Source organism: Ciconia boyciana, chromosome 1 (genome assembly GCF_034638445.1).
Source record: "Ciconia boyciana chromosome 1, ASM3463844v1, whole genome shotgun sequence".
Taxonomy (NCBI): Eukaryota; Metazoa; Chordata; class Aves; order Ciconiiformes; family Ciconiidae; genus Ciconia; species Ciconia boyciana.
Window position 1 is genome coordinate 78,732,499 of NC_132934.1, and position 22,365 is coordinate 78,754,863.

General features: G+C 44.4%; 1 protein-coding gene across 18 annotated transcripts in view; it reads left to right on the forward strand.

The window, feature by feature from the left end:
* The window catches only part of PRR5 (proline rich 5), a 93,681-nt gene extending 77,646 nt beyond the window's left edge, over positions 1-16,035 (forward strand). For 17 of the 18 annotated variants that reach the window (XM_072876156.1, XM_072876166.1, XM_072876045.1 and 14 more), the window contains 3 exons: positions 4,379-4,522; positions 11,890-12,028; positions 14,886-16,035. In XM_072876156.1, the coding sequence (XP_072732257.1) occupies positions 4,379-4,522; positions 11,890-12,028; positions 14,886-15,436 (834 nt within the window). In that variant the 3' untranslated portion in view covers positions 15,437-16,035. The remainder of the gene's footprint in view (positions 1-4,378; positions 4,523-11,889; positions 12,029-14,885) is intronic. The other variant, XM_072876085.1, reaches the window with a different exon arrangement.
* The last annotated feature ends 6,330 nt before the right edge of the window (positions 16,036-22,365 follow it).

Here is a 22,365-nt window from a genome sequence, read left to right on the forward strand (position 1 = left end):
CACCAGGCTGAGATATCCCTCAGAGTGGGGAAACTGCTTTCTTCCAGCTTGTTTCAGTCTGCAAAGGTGTGGCCTCCATTTCCCCCCAGCCCAGGCACATTTTCTTGTTCTGCCTTTGGACTGCTGCGGAGAAACTCCCATGGGGAAGAGGGCACACATAGTTTAAGTGCATCAGGTTCAGCTTAGTCAACACAGGCTTGGACAAAGCAAAATTTAGTCCCTGTTTGAAGCAGTTTTGATCCTGTTCTGAGTCTGTTTCCTGAAGGCTAAAAAAATGTCTGAGTTGTCTGCTTGGGGTGAAAGTGGCATGAATCATCAGGCAAACCCAGGAGGAAGTACCTGAAATTTTCTATCCTGGCAAACACAGACAAGTGGGCTAGAAGCGGGAGCAAGAAGGTTAAACTCCCAGTCCTTCCTTGACCCCTTTCTGCTCCCAGTTAGTTTGATGCAGGGCATTTCTTTTTACCCAGATGTCTCTTCAAAATGAATCAATTGATCTTGTATTCCCTCTAAGTGAGCTCCCAGAGTTTAACTCAACTTTTTTATGGGACTTGAAGCTCTCGGATGGAGAGTCTTCCAGAAACTCCAAGCCCCATTGAAGCTAGTAGAACATGAGCCAGCAATGTGCCCTTGCTGCAAAGACGGCTAATGGTATCCTGGGCTGCATTAGGCAAAGTATCGTCAGCCTGTCGAGGGAGGTGATCTTTCCTTTCTACTCGGCACTTGTGAGGCTACACCTGGAGTGTTGTGTCCAGTTCTGGGCTCCTCAGTACAAGAAAGACATGGCCATACTGGAGAGAGTCCAACAAAGGGCCATGAATATGATAAAGGGACAGGAGCATCTCTCATGTGAGGAAAGGCTGAGAGAGCTGGGACGGTTCAGCCTGGAGAAGAGAAGGGTCAGGGGGATCTTATCAATGTTTATAAATACCTGAAAGGGAATGTAAAGAAGATGGAGCCAAGCTCTTTTTGGTAGTGGTCAGTGACAGAACCAGAAGCAATGGGCACAAACTGAAACACAGGAAGGTCTGTCTGAACACAAGGAAACACTGTTTTACTGTGAGGGTGACTGAGCACTCGCACAGGTTGCCCAGAGAGGTGGTAGAGTCTCCCTCCTTGGAGACATTCAAAAGCCATCTGGACATGGTCCTGGGCAACAGACTGTAGGTGGTCCTGCTTGAGCAGGGCGGTTGGACCAGATGACTCCAGAAGTCCCTGCCACCCTCAGCCATACTGTGATTCTGTGAACATCAGGATTTCATCAATATAAGTGGAAAAATTAATCACTTTCTCCATGTCTTATGTTTTCACCCTGTTTTCACCCTTTCTGGCTTGGGCTAGACCGCCAGCTGACATCACTCAGTGTAGTTCCACTAACTTCAATTAATGTTCAGAGTTAAGTTGAATAATTGTTACCAACAGTCTGGTCCTTCTCTATTGGACAGCAGAAGGGTTCAGCATTGCACTCACTCACCTCATAAATAGGAAAGCTGCAACTACATGAGGAAAGCACTTAGTGAAAGTACCAAAGAAATCCATCCTCTCCCTTGTTCAGAGGATTCAGTAGTTAGGCTGGTTCTTTATTTCTGGAAACTAGTTACTCCATCAGTTATTGACCATCTTCATCTTGTTGGTTAAATAATTTCTAGCACAGATTGTTTATGCTTAAGGGCTACTGCAAAGTCCCATGCAGCAAGTTTTTACATCACTATTTGTCAGAAGCACTAACATATTCTACAAGAAAGCCTGCACTGAGCATGCCCTATTTCCTCTTTTTTTTTCATGCACTTCTCCTACTATCACTGTTAGCAAGAAAATGTTGAATTTAGTTAACTTTTGGTCTGACACTGCACGGCTGATTCTACACACTGTGTTACCCTTGGTGTCAAGATTGCAAAGGCTGAGAAGAATCCGTTATCACATTCGATACCTCCGTGAGTTTACTCACAAGTCTGCATTTACTCCATGTGTAAATGGAGGCCAGATGCTGCTCCACAAATGTAATTCCATTTGTGGAATTACAATACTGGGGGATTCACTCTGCAGGGCTGACTCCCAGAGAACAAGGTGGGCAGTTGGGGGTGAGGGAACCCATTGTATCCATCTACTTGAGCTTCCTGATTTTGTGTTGGAGCCCAGGCAGTTGCTGCAGGGAATATGAGAGCAGTATCTTTGAGTGTTTCAGTAGAGTGTTGTGCAAGTCAGCTGAAGATGGAAGAAATTTAAGCAGGAGCCTCGCATGATGATGCTCCACAGTGCAGTAAGAGCAGCAGCTGTGAACAGCTGTGCGCAGGAGGACAGCTTTGGCTGTTTGGGCAACAGTTGTTGCTCCAAGAGCCACTGTGGTCTCCTCCAAAGCATGAGGCTGGGTGGGCTTGGTCAATGAAAATGGCACAGTGCTTTAGAGAAAACAAAAATTCTACACATCTGGGGACCACTCCTGAAGCCTCTTCTCAACCAAGTAATCCAAAACGTAACTTTGCTGCCATAGGTTTGTGTGCGAGCATTACAAGATCAGTAAAAATTACATTATTAGGTATTATATGATACTAAGTATGTGCATGTGTCTATTCAAAGTAAGATGGAGGGATGCAGACCTCAATCCAGAATGTGACCCATAACATACCTGGGAGCACATGCTGTGCTGTCAGTGGTGCATATGGCAAGGACCAGTGGCCCATTTCTCCCCAATTCCTCCTCATAGTGATTTCATGCCTGCCTTGAGACCAGGTTGCTCTGTGTTGCTCAAGTTTTAGAAGGTTAGATATGATGCAATGAAAGGTGTTACATGCGCCCAAGTGGGATAACAAGTAACCATGGCCTGTAAGGGCACTGGTTTCCAAATCTCTTACAAGCAAGGCTGCTGCTATCTCTTTGAGTAAAATAAGAAGCAGATCTTGCCGTTTATGTGGTCACCAGGGTGTGCACTGCAGTCTGCATACCCTTATTGATTCTCCACCAGCAGTGCTGGCTACACCTGCTGCATAATGCGTGTTTTCACTACAGATACTATTCTGTGTCTGCCTTGCGGTATGTCTTGTGACTTTTAATTTCAGTTTTCCCTGGGAGTAGTTGGGCAACTATTATTACCCAGTATTTGTCAGACTATTACTACTGCATGTGTGTTTCTTTCAGTCATATTGATCTGACCTGTTGCCAGTTAAAGAAAGAAATGCATTTCTTAATGCGTTTTTCTTTCCTCCAAGGAATCTGCTGCTTTTAAGCAGAAAATAGTTACATTTCTTAGCTGTTTCCCTGTGTGGTTAAGACAGGGCAGTACACGAGGCCAGGACCTCACTTTGCGTTTGGGCTTGACCCTGTAAACACTTCCTGTGGCACGTTTCATTTCACGTAGCACCAGGTCAGGGCTGCTCCAGCAGTAGGTCATGGCTTTTTGTTGGTAGACCAGGGTGGAGGCCAGCTATTAAGGACGCCCCAGCAGACCCAGGCTGAGACACCTCAGCAGACCCAGGCTGAGAACGCCCCAGCAGACTGAGGTTCAGGGTGTATTATTTGCCCATGAGCTGAGCCATATATGGCTGCTTCCTGTCCCATGGGCAGAGGACTTCACTCTTCTGGGTCATCAAGTCACCAAGAGTAATGATTGCTGAAATGACTTCATTAAATTATCTAGAAGTCTGGCTTCTACTCCTTTCTTTCCTGAGTCCAGAAGTTGGTAAACCCCAAACTGGCTTACGGCTATTCCTGCTTGGTGTCCCCTGTGGTAGAGCTGCTCCCACGTCAAGCACCAAGATGTGCTGTGCCTCCCTCAGTGCCGTGTCCACTCCTGGCAGAGTGCTGGCCTTGGCTCCAGAAGGCCTGCTTGCTTTGCCCATCCTGACCTGGGGGAAGACAGATTTTGTTTTATTTATTTTATTTTTACTTCTATTTTATTCTATTTTACTTTTCATTTAAAAGCTTTCCATCAATTTGTTAATTGAAATAGGAGGCAGTCTTCTACACCAGTACTTACTCATGTAAACATGCTGATCAGCTGAAACATTAAAGCTAAAGTTGAGTGCTACATCATTTAATCAATGACCAATGTATACTTCAGCACATCTACAGTTGCAGGTGGGGGTGAAGTAGTTCCCACCATTATGTCCAGTTGTTAGGGTACAGTTAGACACTGGAGTTACCTTTTTCATGTATAATTTATTAGGTAAATAGTCCTGTAATACTCTGTGTAAAGAGGGAAGTGAAAAGCAACTGAGTGAGACCACCATTTCTGGATGTTACTAGTGGTGGGTGCTATTAGTCAGAACTAGAAACTGTAAAGGAGCTATGACCTTTTATAAGTACTCGGCAAAACACTAAAGTTACTGCTGGTCAGTTAAAAGCAGTTTGGTGTTTAATAGTGGTTTATTATTATTTTCAGACACAGATGAGTGAGGAGTTACCTAGGGCAACTCGGAGTTGTCCAGAACTGAAGCAGCCTGCAGTAAAGATGAATACAGGGAGGCTCATACAGCAGAGGAGCTCAGCAGATGACAAGGGGCCTGCCCAGGGCCTGAAAGAGGAGGTCAGGATGGATGTGGGATATTATGAAACAGCAGATGTCAAGGGGACAAAGCAGAGGGTTAAAACTAAAGGAGTCAGGCATGAGAGAGTGATAGCCACATGGAGATCCAGCTAAGACACTGAAGTACAATAACATGAGCCAAGCATCAAAAAAAAGCAGCCAGGAGAAGCAGGTAGCAAAAAGAACAGCCAGCAGCTAGGTTTATTTCTAGCCTCTTGGCATGCATGAGACATCACCTTCGGGTGGGCCTGATAGCCAGAGGACATGACAGCTTTAGCTGTAGCTCTTTTGTCTCCAGCTCCTGTGATTTATGTGCTTGGTTCTCTGATCTGGTGCCTTTCCTGCCATTAAGAGGGCGATGCATTGCAGGATTTTTAGAGTAAATCATTTTTCAGTCAATGTAACCCACCAATTCCCAAGATTTCAAGACAGTTGGATGAAGTGGTGAATATACCATTCTTCTGCTGCTGGCTGCTCTGCCCACCAGGAGTACTCGGGAACAAAATTTCATCTTTCTTCTCCTTAGTGCTGTGCTAGCAAGCACTTGTGAGCGGGCTGTAGTTCACAGAGCAATGGGGCAGAAACTGATGCAGCCTGCTCCGTGGCCCAGGAGCATTCTCTGCTCCTGGGGCTGTATTTCATTATTGATCTCCCTGGGCAGGCTATTAATAGTGGGGATTTGTCACCAGTTTTGCCACTGAAACAGCGAGGTTTTGCCACCTCTTTTCTCCCTAATACCAGGTAAAAAGGAGACATGCAGCTTCGCCTCCAGCTTTTGGGGTGAGAAGCGAGAGGCATAAGCAGCAAACAATGCACAAAACCAACTCCCTTTCTGCCACATGCCAGGGTTTCACGAGCCAGGTATTTTCCATAAGATGTCCTATATCTGCTCACAGGAGCATGGGAAGCCTAAAACTCTCTCTGCGTCCTAATTTAGCCAGGCTGTCTAATGAGACATACCAGACCATCAGCAGCCTAAATAGTTTTTCATGGCTGTGACTGTCTTTGGGGATTGCTTCATGTCTGGGTTTTTTACCAGAGCCTGAGGAAGTGAAGTAGCCAACACCAGGTGAACAGTGGTGGGAGGCAGATGATTAATTTGTGGGCTCCTTTGCAACTCACAGCCTGAATGGCTCCCCGCTGGGCTGGGCTTGGTGCAGCAGGGTTTATGGTCATTTCAGAGCATTCATTTGGAAGTGCTAATACTATCCAGTTATATTTTAGGTGTCTTTTTTTACTAAAAATTAAAGGATTTCAGTTATGGTGAGGAATAAAAAGACGGATCTGGAGCCTCAGGGAGTATGCAGCAACGACCGCCTACTTGCACAGGGGCAAAGGCTGCAGACAGGCTTGCATCTTACACTGAGCTGGATCGATGACAGGTCTAACCACATGCGTGCTATAGCACTGTTCTCTGCCTACGAGGAAAAGAGCAGGGTGGTAACAACGAATATAATAGGATGTAGAAATAAAGAGTTGTGATTGTGGTTATTCCATTGCCATGGTAAAATAAAGCAAGGACACTTGATACTTTTTTTGGTAAGAAAAATTGTGGCAAATGTTACTGAAAGAGAGATTAGGTTTCTGGCAACTTTGCAAGTCAAATAGCCTACACTTAGATACACTGTTTATAATGGCTTAATAGTACTTTTTGTTAAAACATACATTCATTAAAAAAATCTTCAAAGCAATCCATCTTTGTTGTACAAAAGGTTAAATCTATAAACCTTAGCCTTAGGAAGGTTTTAAGGTTGTGTTTGACGAGGACTGTTCAAGTCCTTAAATGCCTGCCTGGAGTGGTGTCCACTTTAGGACCACTTTGAGGCTTAGAGAAGTCCTATATATTGAAAAAGGAGGCTGTGGCCTTAAGTGGGGTTACTAAACCCCCCCGCTATCCTGAACGTATCTGTTTATTAGCAGTGCCAAAAGATGAATTTATTCTTTCCCCTGTGCTTTCAAATAAAGCCCTTGTGTCCTTTAAAAACTCAGTAAGAGTTTGTAGTTAACTTACTAAATTAACAGGGATGGAAACCTGAGCAGTCTGGTGTGTCCATTCTCACTGGAATGACTTATGGTTTTGACTCACTGGGTTTTGTTGCCAAACACAAGGAAAGTTTTGTTCCAGCAACATACCTGAGTGCAGCAACGGGGGGCACGCACGCAGCTGGTGATGCAGTTCAGCAGATGGGGCAGTAACTTCATAAAGTAGCTACCTCAATAACCTGTAGTCTTTAGGGTATATGGCCCTTCTGGGAGTGCTTACAGATCTACTAGGGTCCTTTTAATGCTTTCAAACTACTATATACAATTCTTTGTTTCCAAATGATTTAATTACAAGTTAATGAAGTAAGGGACTTGGATACTGTGTTACATGCAGAAATACATGTCTCCATTCTTGACACTGAGTATAGACGTTTCCCATTTGCAGTGGTATTCATGTATTCAGGACTCCAATCCCCATTATCCATTCCTTGAAAGCAGGGCAGACTTTTGTCATATATTACATTATAATCCTTCCAAAGATAATGAGGGGACTCTTGTTGCATTTCAGAACAGTGTGACCAAGATGAGGATTTGATCCAGCAGCTACACTCTTCCAGAAAAACTAACGTACTTGCAGCTATTTGATATTGAGCTATTTTGGCCCTCAATTGAGAAATAAATAGGTCAGGCAAGGCCTTTGAAAGGAATTTAATAGATACATCTCACACTTGCAGAGAAGCATGAAACTCTCCTGCTAAAATGAAATTGGGTTCATGAAAGGCCACAGTTATCTTTTAAAGTAAGTTTTTGCATGTCTGCAGAGCAAACACTGCATTAAAGATAAGGGTAGAGTCTCTGTTTTACTGATAATGCTCCAAGTTTTCTTTTTTCCTCCAAATTATGACATAGCTTCCTGCAAGCGAACAGCCAGCCTGCTAGATCTGACTTTTGCTTTATTGCTGTATAGTGACATACCAAACTAGTAAGGCATCAAGCAGTAAGTACAAGAACCATGAGTTGCCAAAATGACAGGAAAATACTTTTAAAAATTATTTTATTGGTGACTGTTAAGTCCCGCTATCAGTTGTTCAGAAACTATTGTGATGTGGTTAACAATCCCAAGTTGGCTTTACTCTAAAGCTAATTTTGCCTTTATAAGCACAATCGCTTACAAATTTGGGAAAGGGTCTAAAAAGGACCTGATGTGTCCTTAATTATATATAGATATCCATGTAAATAGATGTATAGATGTCTATACAGGTATATCTATCTATCTATCTTTATTTACATATAGATATAGGAAGCCTTTATAACCATACTTTGCTCCATCCTAAACTTCCACCAGAAGTGCCTTCCCACTGAATTAGAAGGTGTCACACAAACAAATTATTTCGCATGTGGCACAATGGATGGGGTGGAAACCTCCAGCGGAGAAAAGAGTTTAAATGCACCCTTGGAGCTGGCAGCTAAAGCAAAACAGAAGCTTCCCCTGGCCTGCTAAAGCTCATCTGCTTTAGGAGGTGTCCATGCTTCCCCCTGAAGCTCCTTGTCCCCCTCAGACCCATACAGTGCCAAATTACAGTACCCTCTGAAGTGAGGTTTGCATGCTGCTGTGGTAACAAGGATTGGGAGGTCTGTTACCATTTCAGACCCCTTGTCTAACCCAGCTATGCTGGATACTAATATCAGTGAGGCAGTAATGGCTGGGACTTGCAAGCCCCCCCGGGGCCATGGGATCTGCTGGCTGCTGCAGCCCCTGTTGCTGTGGCCTTGCTGTTCCCCGTGCCCCACTCCTGGCTGGCTCAGAGGCACCGGTGCCACAGCAAGCCCCCTCTCTGGCTGCCCTTCAGCTGCATCAAGTGCAGCACCAGCCATGCCTGGGGTTCAGTAAAGAAGCGAAATGGGAAGAATAGCAGAATTGGAAAGCCCTACTTCCTCAGATAGGGTTGTGGGGCACCCCTGCCCCTGTTACTACCTTTGATATATCTCAGCTAACCTGTTGTGGGCTGATGTATGAACCTGCAGCTACCTCCTTCCTGGGCCATGATCTTAAAAGCTCATGAAGAGGAGCAGGGGCTGCCTTACACCCCATGGCCCAACCTTTCACAGCCTATAGCCTGGACCCCAGGGTCAGGACACTTCCCAGACGTATCATGTCGACACAGCTGCAGCAAGGCTTTGGGTCAGGGGACATTTGGCTTCGTGAGCAGCACAGAGTGACTGCAGTGCGGTGCCGCTCTGCCCCTGGGCAGGGGCTGCAGCCAGGCAGAGGTGGCCCCACCTTGCTCTGAGCCTGCAGACACTCGGGCTGGGGTAATTCATAAGTAAGTGATGGTGTCATTCAGGTCATAGGGAAAGTTTGGGTTTGGAAAGCTGAGATAGTCCTTGCTTAATATTGGGATGCACTTGTATGTGGTTAAATAGAGGCCCAGAGGATGTTTGTCATTGAATAACACAGCAGAAAGAAATGCAGGAAAAACACTCTTTTACAAGTTCAGGACATGGTCTGCAGCCTGTTACACTCCTGCTCTCACAGAAACTCCACACCAAGAAAATGGTTTAAGAGAACTGCCCCATCGAGCACCTGCAGGAAGGCCTGGAACAATGGCTAACGCAGGAAGGATGTTGCAGGTGGATACGGCACGTTTGTGCCAAGGTGCAGAGCAGAAGAGAAGTCACCACGGCTCTAGCGGACGCCAGATGTTTTATGACTTTTCAGTATGTTTTGAAAAGCATCCCATGGATGATCACAGAACTGAGGAATAAGGCTAATGGCAGCCTGTGTTAATACTGGGTGGCTTTACACTGTAAAGGTGGTATTTTGTGGCCTCTTCACTTCAAGGATGGGAACTTAAAGAGGCTGAAGTGAAAAAGGGCAGTGGAGATTAGCACTGCTCTTGGGAGAGCAGGAATGAAGGTTGAAAGCAAGACTGAAGGAGCTGATGCAAGTGGTTAGGGAGTTGGGACTTTGAGAGAAAAGGGTGTTTCTTGGGAGCAGTGAGCCGATGGGCTCTCCAGGCACAGCAGCTGCAGGGCAGCGGCGGCAGGGACAAGGCAAATCCATGCCCCAGCACAGCTGCTCCGTGGCCCCGTGATGGAGGGGTGTTGCAGCAGGTGGAGCTTCAGAGTTCAGTCTCCATCCTCTCTGCTCGCCCCAGGAGCCTACCCCAACCCAAGAGAGCTGCTGGAAACCTCCTTGTATCCCTGCCAGAGCAGCACTCAATGCAGAATACAGCTTGGGCTTTTGAGGTGTTCATCAGGGAAGGAGTGTATAGCAGAACAGGTAATTCACAACCAAAAGGGAAACCAAAAGAACTTTTCAGGCATGCAGGCATATAAGGCCAATAGGAAATCAGTGTTAAGATGCCACTGGACAAGGACACTTTTATCACTTGTACAGTGTCGCAGTTCTGCTAGCGGTAAGAGTTATTTTGTGGGCAGCATGGTACTAGCGAATTACTGGGTTTCATTCTCCACAGCTGATACTTAGCTACCCTCTTTCACAAGTATCAAAAATACTTAAATGGCAGAAAAGTAAATAAAGCCTTACCACAAAGTCTGGGCATGAGCAATGCTAAATGTCACTGGCTTTTGCCACTAGTATTATATATCACATTTAGGAGACCGATTCCTGAGGTAATTGAAGTGGGAGACTGGAGCGGAGGGCCTAACGTGCTGGCCTTTGCCAGTGGGTTATGAGCTTGATGTGATCATGAATATGTAGTAAGGTAGCAGGCATGTTGTCTTTCTGAGGGCTGAAAAGATCTTGGCTAAATCCCAGCAAGACAGGAGGGGAAACCCTGGAGCAGATCTCAACATCATAAAAATTGAGACCCTTCCTCCTGTTATTTGAAACGTTTTCTCTGATATAGGCCAGCAACGACTTTGAAATATTAGGTGCACCTTCACTAAGTCTTCTGAATTATTCCTATGTTATTTTTGTCTGGTTTTAATTGGTTGACTATCTGTGGGCCCATTCTGCTGTTACTTTGGTGTTCGCAAGCTTTCAGATTCACTGCATATGCCCTTGTGTTCCTATTTGTATTTGTGACTCTCCCAAAGTTTTATAGGACATAGCACATCTCCAAAGATTGTTATTCATTATTTAAAACCTGCTGAATTGGAATCCAAATTCTGACCGTTCTCTGTTGGCCATTATTTATTTTCCATTCATAAACTTTTATCAAGTAACGCCAGATGGCATTCAGGCAGCGCAGCAGCCAAGAGGTGAAGTAAGCCATTCACAAACACGTCGCAGGCTGATAGTCACCCGTAGACACTGGTTGGTGAATCACACTGAGCAGCGAATACATCCTGAATATCAGGATCCTTTCACATGCTGAAGGAAGTGTTGCAGTTTTACTCATTTGATCTGCATATTGCTCTCTGGAGGTTTTCATCCCAACATGTTTCTTTTTACAATAATTCAGGGACATACTATGAAATCTGGAATTCTGCTAAATTCAAGCAAACTTCTTGCTGAGTACGACATTTAAGATCTTAATTCTGCAACAAGATATGTCAAACATATGGCAACATAGCAACACATTAAAATGTGAATTTACTTCGAGTTGCAAGAGGAATCCTACACATGAGCATACAGGGCTCTGCTCAGACAACGCAGGAGCACGCAGGCTGCAGCTGTAAGTGGAAGGAAGACGACAGCTCCACAGGGTTTTCCTGTCACCTCTGCAGCCTTATAAGCCCATTTGTGGGTGGAAGTGCAGAATTAACAGCTAAGGGCAAAAGATTTTGCCTATGGGTGAATCTTACCATGCTAGTTATAAAGTGACTTTTGCCTGGATAATGGCAAGTGCCAGGGAGGGAGTGAGGAAAGAGATACAAACCTCTTCACTATAAATATTTCTTGTTGAAAATATCCTGGAAGGTATATTTCTGAAAGTCTGTTTCACCTTTTTCTTAACCCTGTTGGTATTGCTTAGATGGCAGTGACACCCTGTGGTACCAGCCGCTGGTGCAGCACTCGGCAGTAGTTCGTTCAGGAAGTCAGTACAAGATTGCAATAACAAAAAGTCCAGGGATGTTTTTAATTCATCTTCACAGACTGCATCCTCCATCCTCCCTGACTGCCTTTGCACTAAGCAGGATGTACCTTTCTGGATTTAAACGTCCTGGAAGTAGCTACTGTCTCTTTCTGAGCATTTGTGCAGTGCCTGCATGGTGAGTCTCTCTGGTTGGACTCACATCTCTTGGCTTTACAGTAAGAGGAAACAGCTGTAGTAACAAACCAGTATTGCATCACGGTGTACCTTTGCTATATAACTTAGTGAAAATGCTTGCTGCCTCTTTGCTTGCCCTGGTGAGGAAGGAAAGCTTGTGGTTGGAGGGGACAGTGCTCATCTTGGGTATTTTCTCTCTTTCAGGGGGTTCATGAGTCGAAAGGTGTGACTGAAGATTATTTGAAACTGGAATCCCTGATCCAGAAAGTCGTTTCTCCTTACTTGGGCACATATGGTCTGTATTCCAGTGACGGACCCTTCACGCACTCTTCCTGTATCTTGGGTAAGAATAACAAGAGACTCGATTTGACACAGCACAGAGGGCTTCACCAAACCGTGGTTCACACAGGGCCAGGGTCCACACGAGAGCAGACTGCCAGTATTGATGCAACGCAGTCAGGCTCATTTTCTAAAGCCGTGCTCTTTGCAATGTGCAAAGTCACAGTGAAACTTGCCAGTGGCAGAAGATGAAAACAGATTATTATAACAGTGCTCATTAATAAATCTGCAAATCCAGAGTGTGTTTAGCATTTCCATTCTACCTTTTAATGAGAGAGCTTTAACACAGGATGCTTTATGGACGGTAAGAGGAAGAAGGAAGAAGCCATCTCTAGAGTGCTGAGTAGTGTCTGTTCATTAGTGCACAAAGATCATAAAAGGCTGTTTAAAGCAGTGAAGAGAGTAGGAATTTGTCTTAGAGAAGACTAAGCGATAAGTCTTCAAACATGTAAAAGCTTTCTGCAGGGTGGAAGGTAATAAGCTGTTCTCCATCCCACTGGAGATAAGAAAAATAGTGGACCACACATAGCAGGGGAATTTCAGATTACATGGAAGGAAAAATCTCTAATGGTACCTAAACCACCTCTGGAGGCTGTTGAATCTTCACTGCTAGAGGTGCTATATACATGTCACATCCAAAAAGGATGTGGGCATCCAAAAGGAGCAAGGTAGGTAAACGTGGTCCTGCCTGGTGACAGGCAGAGTGAGTGACCTTCTTGAGTCCCTTCCAGCTTATTTTCTATGATTCTTTGAGTTCTGAAGCATTCAGTGACTTCTGTGAAGGCAAGATTTGGCCTAGATGAAGGTCTTTTGAATGTCCCACGTAATAATTCAATCTGTTGTAAATGCAAGGGGGATACTACCAGCATAAATGAAAAAGGAAATGTGGTAGTACCTGAGTATTTTAATGTAAATACTGTGATGGCCTGCTTCAATAGAGAAAAGAGAGGGGAAAATAAGTTCAATTGTTTGTTTTCGATGCAGTCGATTTAATCTGTTTGCTTGTCAGAAATGGTCAATAAGGTAGTTGATTTTCCCCGGAAGCTGAATGGAAAAATGGTTTTATTGCAGTAGGCATTTAAGAAACAAATCAGATTTATGTGAATAAGCGGAGGCCAGTTATGTATGCAAAATGGTTCGGGATTACTCCTTTGTATTCGTTGCTTGCCGTTAAAAGGCCACAAGCATTTAAATGGAGCCCCAAACTGACATTTTCTGAATACAAGCTTCTGTATGTCAGGACAGAAAAAATGCACCCAAAGAGAATAAAACTCCAGTGAAGTGGGTTGTTAGGAAATAAATGTTGTATTATATGACTGCAGAAGACAGGAAGGTTTTGGTGGACTGCGCACTTCCCCTTGCTGTGGTCTGTGGCAGTACCCCTGAATAGATCTTACTGTAGTCAGTGAACCTGGATTCAAGGGAGCAGAGTGCATAAGTCTTTGCTGCTTTTAAACTAACACATCTAGTTCTGTCCATCTATTTTGGTAGTATGATTTAAAGCTGTGACATATTTTCCTTGGGACTGGTGAGGCCTCTGACCCCTTTTCTTCCCCATCTGGCCAGCACACCCAGCCTTCCTCTCCAGCCAAGCCTTGGTGTGACCAAAAAGCCAGAGTTCCTGTGGCAGGGCAGCCCCAGGGAACCTTTTCTGTTTGCCGGGTCAAACGCCTAACAAAGAAAAAGTCCAAAAGTGAACTTGGCTCGTTGATTTCACTGCTGACGCAGACACAACTGCAAAATACAATCTTAAGTACAGAAACTGGCTTTTTTAGTAGTACGGCATATGATTGGAATTTGTGTCCAGGTAAGCACATAGTTATACATAAGTATAGTTTTAGAAGAGAGTGATATTTGTAAAGGAAATGGCGTGGTTTGGAGGGGAACATATACAAGCATCTTAATTTAAAGCTGACAATGCAGTGGCTGTGGTTGACTTCCAGCATGTAACTCATTTCACTTCTCCAGCCGTGCCCCTTTCATGGGGATGCCGAAGTGAGAGTAGCAGGGAGAAAGCTTCAAAAGTGAGACCTATTATTCACACCACTTTTTTTTTATGCACAAGTGAGTCTGAACAATGAAGTTTGCAAAAAGTTTTCATGATGATCATTTTGGTCTAGCTGCCAGAGAGCACTCCAGCCCTAAACCACTAGTGGTGGATCTCCGTGCTGACTTGCTGCCACCTGCTGCTCATTCTTTGGAAAGAGCCCACTTGGTTAACAGCAGCATTCATACAATCACTGCCGGATTGAGTGCAGGTTTGTTTCCCAAAAAGGTTGCTGTGGGCACTGCCCTCCAGTTAACGTTTCCAAACCCTCTTGGTGCTCTCTCCTTGTGTCATCTCCAAATCATGCTTTGAATCTTAAGTTTTTCCAGAATTATTAATAAGACTGCCTGTCTTAATCCTTGTGCCCCAAATTTGAAGAGACCCGATTTTCCCAGGGTGGGTGGAAAAGTTAGATTGCAACTACTAGAAATTAGTGATGACCTTTATAGGCTGAACAAGAACAGAATTGCACTTTCTGTTCTTGTCTAAAGAAAGTATTTGCAATTGTATATCAGGTCTCCCACAATATTTACTGTTTTACTCCAGCTGCTGAAGTTGTATGAATATAAAGGCATCTCAGATATTATTTGTAAAGATATGTTTGGGGTCTTCAATGTGCTAAAGAAATCTAGGAAGTCTGAATCCTATGGATCTATAAAACCGTCAAAATGTATTATTTTTAAAAAGTTTTTGTCATTCAAGAAAAGCTCATGAATATTCAGGCCTTGACTTTTCTTTTGAACACTTGAAATTATTAGTACCACAAAAATGGGAGACTTTGTAGATATTACTCTGGATCTTTCTCTATTTACAGAGAAGCGGTTCTTCAGGCGTTCAAAATCGGGTGACATCCTTGCCAAGAACCCTGTGGTGCGATCGAAAAGCTACAACAATCCACTGCTGACACCAGTGGCCGAGTATGAAACCGAGGGCATGGCTGCCAATGGAACAGGCATCCGAAGGCACTCTGTTTCGGAAATGACCTCCTGCCTGGAGCTACAGGGGTATTCCAACCTCACCACCATCATGGACAACGGTTCCAAGAGCTCCATGACGGCCACGAAAAGCTCACTGTCAGGAGACCAGGAGAGGCCCAGCACCGGGTCAGTGCAATGCTCTAGCAAACTCAGCACAGTTGAGCAACAGAAAGGACTCTTCCACTCGATGGACGACCCACATAGGTCTTTTGAGCTGAACAGGGACCCTTCCTTGATTCCAGTTCCCTCTTCCAGTCCTGAGAACATAGTGGATCAGATTTTGGAGTCAATCGACTCTGATTCTGAAGGTATTTTTATTGATTTTGGCCGAGGCTGTTCCAATTCATCAGCATACAATGTGGATGTAAACAGACAGAGCATCATGTGAAGGACATTGGGAGACAAACCTTGGGTTTTAATATTATATTTGGAAGTTACTAACGCATTGAGTCAGACTATGGGCAAGCTATATATGTCTAGGGCAGAACTTCTGTTGTAGGTCATCACAGCTGTACTGAAGTACACAAACACAAGTTTACAGCAGGCGGGAATCTACTGCGAGGGGGAAGAAACTCCAACCACTTCTCCCTGTACCCCTCACTCTGCAGTCAGATTTTCCTATTGTCTTTATAAACTTAGGAGTTCACAAGCTGACAAGTGTCTGGTAAAATGCTATTAGTGCAGCTGGAAGTGTTCGTTCAGTAAAACAACCTAGCAAATAGCTGTGTTCACTTTTAATTTTCTCAAGAGATTTCCTGTAGACGGCAGGTTGTTCTCTGAACTGTAACACCTCAGCCAGAGTAAAAACATATCCTTTTAAAAAAAAAAAAAAAAACAAACCCAGAGTCTGTGGGCCTTCATGCCACAGAATACAGTGATAAAGAAGTCTCTTTTAATCTTTTTCTGTACATCTTGTATGCACTCCTTTGCCTAATGGTGAGTTAGAGTTCTTGAAGAAAGGCAAATAAACAGAAATGTGCTACCTGATGTCACACAATGCCTCTGTCTCATGTTCTGTTTCACAGCCAATACCTTGTGTCTGTGAGAGAGTTGTCTTGAAACTGGCTTTTAAGGCTCTGTTAATTTGCTCTGAACGTGGCACTTCCAAGAAATCTGTGCACTGTCGACTCCTGGAGCATCCGTTGTATGGAGAGATTCTAGCAGAATTCAACTTACTTGTTTCCTAAATAAATACAAATATGGCCTTTTGGTGGAAATTCTCATTATATATTTATATTCTTAAAGAAATACAATAATGCATATACTATCAATTATGTATTGGTATTTGGGGAGTGTGACCCTTGCAGCTCTTCTCATCCTGAGCACTCCCAACTCTTTGATTCTCCCTTGCAGTAACATGGTGTTGTAAGAGTGGTTGTCAGTGGTTTTACAGAGGATTGATGCACATGATACTAAGGTGAAGTAGAAATCCTGATGCCCAACAGATTTTTGATCAGATGGTTTTACAGTGAAGAAAGAGCTACTTCAGGTCAGGTCACTCCATTCTAGGCATCTCCTCTGGAGGAGAGAGTCAGTCGGTAACTCCTGAGCTGCTCAGCAGAGACTGGTTGTCAGTTCGGTCTGGCAGCGCCTGGTGCTTAGCTTAGATGCTCAAGGACTCTCCAGCTTTGCTTTGCACTTGCACTGCTGATCCCAACATTCGCCAAACTCTTCCCCAGGGTTTGATTACATTTCTAGGCTCAAGGCCTCACTACTTGATCTTTTGGAAAGTGTGAGCTCAATCTTTTGCTACTGCCCTGCTTCACTGCTGGAGATTTCAGCTTCCGGATAGATGTGCAGGCTCCCCGTAACAGAGATTTGAGAGCCTCAGAAGCCAGCTGGGGAAGGAGCCCTGTAAATGAGGCAGGGGTTTGGTGTCTGTTTTGCTTCTTTGTGTTTGGCATGTTCAGCTGTGCAGCCTCCCTTACAGGTAGGCAGTTAAGTTAGGTCATACTTAAAAGTTTGTTTTACACAGAGATAAATAATTGCTTCTATGTCCCAACAGTCTCAAACCTAACAGCCAGGGAACACACCTGAGTGGGACCATCCGATGTGGGGCAGAGTCAGTGCGGAGGTACTTAACACCAACTGGCAGAAATGCAGGTGCAGCAGAACATACCCTCGGCGAGAGCAACTCCCGTGCCAGGGGGCATCTTTGAGGTCCAATAAACAAAACGGCTTAGGATGTAGGCACCTAACTAGCCCTCTGGATGTGCAACTAAAAGTTGCAGATTATCAGGTCACCCATTTGGCCGCTTCCTGGCCATGGCGATGCCTGTATAATCACGCAGTTGTGCGCTGGGGCACACTCAGGAGTACTTCCCTCCTGATGGGGCTGAGTATGTTGGCAGCTCGCTCACATCTGAGGTTTATCAGGTTCCTACCAACTGGTTGGTGCTACCAATGGGTGTTTGCCCACCCTTTCCTAGCTGGGGGTCATGATGAGCCCGCAGTCTCAAGGCACGTTGGTTGCCACATTTGGCCCTGTGCAAGCCACAGGAGAGAGAGGAGGTCTCACTGAACTGGGATCCAATATACTACAGGATCAGTGATTTCCAGAAGCATCCTAAAGTGGTACAAGCCCCCATGCTGGCACCCCAGTCTCCCCCCTCATTCCTTCTGACAAACACTGTTCTGTTTCCTGAATTATTATTTAGGTTGGAGAAAAAGAGTATCCACAGCCTTGTTCTAAGGACAGAGTGCAGGGGAGGAGAAAACAGATTCAAACCCCTACAAGAAAATTTTAAAAATATAGTGGATCAAGGCCTCTGCACACCTTATTCCCTTAGGGAACATTAAATGTAATAAGAGTCATAAGCTTACTTAATTATTGGAGAATATTTAAGCAGTTTCAACTGAAGAGAAAGGGACTGCTAGGACCCTTCCGACCTGAGCTTTTGCATGGTTCGTGCCCTCCCCTATGATAGGAGACCTTGAATCCCCTGGTATGCTGGCAAGGAACTAATATCTCCCACCTGGTATGCATGGAGCTAGTGAATGAAAATCCTCCTCTAGCTGTTTTAGAAGGTTATTTAAAGATTGGGTTCAAGCCAGTGACCGCTTAAGAGGAGTATTCCTAAGAGCCACCTCAGAAAATCTCAAAGAGGAGCAGGACTTAGGAAATAGTCTTGTCTTCAGCATTTCCTCTTGGCCAAGGCAGGCAGCCTGGCGCCTGTTGTAAAAGCCTGTTCTTGGACACTTCGCCTCTCCACATGCGCTGCGTGGGGAACCAGCTATCCTGGAGCGGTGTAGCATTGCAGCCCAGCACTTCCTATCTAGCTTTTACATTTCTAACTCTTAAAGTGGACTCTTTAGGGTCAAAGCTGTAGCAGTAGAATGATCTAATGTAGGCTTTCATTAGCAGCATGTAGACCCCAGCAGATACAGACCAAGCCCTGTTCACCAGGACCACACTGGAGAATGGGAAAAGAAAAAGAGAAAAAAAGAGAGAAAGAGAGAAAAAGAAAAAAAGAAGAGCCCCACCCCGTCCCCCAGACTGTGATTACCACCTGTGATAAAGTTGGATGAGTATTTAAGGAAGTTGGGTTCAGGCCTGTTGGGATTCATTACTTGTTGTTAGGTGTTGGGATGTTCTGTGAGTGCTGCTGAGCTGAAGTAAAAGGCTTATATTTATCCTCTTTAGGATGAAGAGGCTTTCAGCTGGCTTCAGTTAAGCAAAGTTAACCTGATGATGCTGCAATGGAACAGGCTGATATCTGCTGTTGCTGTGGTTTAGAGCTTGCTGAACTAAACTTGCCTCTGCTAGCAAATATATTCACAGAAGTGTTTTGTCTGCTATGCTAAAGCTCTACTACTGGGGTAATGACTGAAGAAGGAGCAAAAGCATTCTGACTCTAAGAGTTCAAACTGCAGTTTCAGGGCTATTTTTTAATTAAAGAGAACATCATAAACTCAGCAGGTTTGCTATGAAGAGCCTGAAAATCTGAAGTCAGAGTTAAGTTCCCTGCTGCAATGGTGATAAGGTGGCATTTCCTTCAAGTTTATATTAAAATATGTAGGCAGATATGAATGTAAATTGAAAAACTGGGCGTGGTGGTCTAGCTAATTCCTGTGAAAGCTACCATCTCTGTTGTCCTCAGAGATGAAGTTTCTCACCAACTCATTCCTCAAGGAGCGGCATGACTGAGGGCACTACGTACTCTGTAGAAAGATGTAGGTGGAGCTGTGCTCTTGCTCTGTGCTTTGAGCCTTGGTGCAGGTCTGGTTTGTAGTTGCAGGATCATGTGTGTGAATGTGCAAGCTGCGGAGGGCCATGGAGTCAGACACAGCCCTGGGAGAACAGATCATGTGAGTGATGCTGAGCCAGGCATGTGTGGGCAATCAAAGCCCAGTGTGCCAGTGTTCAGTGACTTTAAATGCTGCACAGTTGTGAGACTACCCTAATTTGTGATCCTTCTACTAGTAATCCCAATGCAGACAAGTCAAGAATGTGGTCTTAGAGAAAAATCATGGAGTCATTGCAAAGGAAAAATGTGTATCAAGAGAATAGTGCAGGTTCTTGCCAAAAGATATTTATGAAGTGATGGCTTTCAGCTTTCAAATGCTGCTGCATGGCAGTGTCCCAGCACACCAGTGATACTCAAGCTTTGTCCCTAAGGGGGCATTTTCAGTATGACAGTTATTCCTCTCCACCCTTCCTTTGTTATGATAAACTGTGGCATTTTATATCCTAATCCAAAAATCAAAAGCTCTCTGCTCTTTCCCTGGTTGGGATGGGTTCCAAAACCCTATGAGGGATAATACAGAGCAACAGCTAGCACTTACAGCTCCTGTCATCCTGCACTGCAGGGTGAATGTTACACAAGCAAAAGGAACTGGGAGACTAACCTGAGCTCTGTGGAGAAGTAATACAGCTCCCTGGAGCACAACTGGAAATAGCAGAATAATTGGCTGCAAATAATGCTGCCCAAATAGAGGCCTCTTTTTTGTAGAAATGGGGAAAATGACTTTCCATTATTCAATTATCTCCTGGCAAGCTGGTTTTGATAGCACTTTTGACTAAAACAAATGTGCTTGCTGATACCATCTGAACCGCTAAGCTGTGGTGACAGAAGAGCTGTGGGCCACCTTCTTCTAGGGCCACCATACAGATGTGCGAGTACAGGAAAATATCGATCTCTCTCTAAAGTTCTGGATAGAGATGTATGGATTACCCCTTCATTAGGATAATATCCTGTAATAACATCTTGGAAATAAAGATGTCAGAAAGCCCTTAGTGTTATTTTTGAGCTCTGGTCTGCAGAGCTGTGACTGTCATTCCAGAACTTTTCTCAAAGTACCAAAATTTGGGGGTGGGGGGGAGCAGAAACCCATATATCAATAGAGCTGGCAGGGCTGCAAATAACATATGCAGCCATTTTAATAATAAATAAATCCTTGCCACCATGCCCTCCAGGAGAATAAAATGCTTGGTTTACAATTGAAGTCTTGTTTGCACCTTTCCACAAAGGAAAAAATACACTTCTAAAAGGGGAATAAATATATTTTTGCCTTGAAGAGCCTTCTAACATCCCTTTCTCTTCACGGGGTGTGGTAGCCACAGTGGCAGATTGCTGTGCTCAGTGGTTCGCAAGTTCCTACACTCCTCTTCCCATGCAAAGCGAGGAGACTGTGCCTGGGGCTCCAGCTGGGCACAGGGCAAAAGGTGCCAAGAAAGCAGCTTTGCCATTGTGTCCTCTAAAATCCAACTCAGGTTAGAGCTGCTCGAGGCAATTTATTTGTCTTAACTGGCAGCAGGCTTCAGAAAAACCACAGACCACCTGATGTTTGTTGGGCTGCTGCAGATCGGCCGCCAGCCCACCCTTCCCAGGAAGGTGACATGGAGAAGAGCTGCCAGGGAATAGCTGCTGGAGGCATCCAAGGTGGCTCCTGGTTCCTCCGTATGGCCTGGGGGACCTCAGGCTTCTGTCTATTTTCTGACATTACCAACGGATGAGGGATCTCTGAGGGACTGAGGTTACACCAAATGATTGAACTCCCCGAGCTATTGAGAGGAGTGCCAGAAAGTGGTTCAAATATTTCGTGTGGTCCCAGGATACTGCAAACAAGTGGACACAAACTCTCCCAGGTGCTCTGTGTTGGCCTTGTTGCTCCATCAAAACTGATGGTTAAACTCAACTGGTTTCATCAGACTCAGAATTAGGCTAATGCATCATCTCTCTGAAATCCCCTACCTGGCTTAAAGCTGCTGCTTACTCCTCTGTATCGCCCTCAGAAGCCACATTTTGGGGAGATCTGCAGAAAGGATTTAGCTTTGACCTACTATCTCAATGTCATAATTACACTGGTATTTTCATATTCTTCAGGCATGTAACTTGACTATTAATTAAATAATGAAAATAGCCTATTCTTTCACAAATGGTGCACCCCTCAGGTCTTGTAGTGCATAATTGGATTAGCAAATTGGCTGCTCAACTGCCTATAGCAGGATTGCCTACCTGAGAGAGGAACTGCCAGGATGCTCTGCCAAAGCCAGAGGAGAGGGAAGGGAAAACTGGGTGTGTGAACAGCCGTGGAACTGCTGGGCTAATAAACCTGCCACAAGTTCATTGTTAGTTAGTTGCCTTTGTAAAATGAGGTAGCTGGGGCTAAGTTTACATTTCTGTTACTGAGGGTCTGCATTCAGCATTTTCACCTTAAGATTGCTAACTTCCAAAACATATTTATTTCCTAATTATTTTAAGATTTTTTTTTTTCCTCTTGCAAAAGCAAATAGTCTTAGGCAGAATTTTATCTACATTTCAAAATGCATTCCCTTTATAAACCATAGCCCTCTGAACTCTGGGTTTGGAAATCAGGATTTAAAGGGAATTCTTGGGGCGCTGTTGTTGTCTTTACAATGAAGATTAGTCTTGGGATCAGATTGCTGGGCTGGAACTCGGAGACTGGGATGGCTTAATTCCATGTCCTCCACAGGCTTTTTGCATAGATTTAAGTCACTTAATAGCTCTATACCTCTTCAGAACATGGGAATAATGTTCTTATCTGTCTTTCTTACATTTTAAATTGTCAAGTGAATTGTCTGTTGCTGAAAGATTTCATGATAAAGCATGCACAAGAAGAGGAGAGGAGGCAGTGTACTGGAGAATGATTGAATGTAAATTAGCAATGCAACCCTAACTTTTGTGTATTTAACTTTGTTGCCATCATATTCTTTTAATGTAGCTGCACCACTTATTTAGGTCTATACATGCTAATTAATTCTTGTTTATGATCCATTCCCTGTCTATCTTCATGCCATGCTTGGCTTTCCTTCTCAACAGCAATCTTCACTGAGACATTTACGATGACACTAGG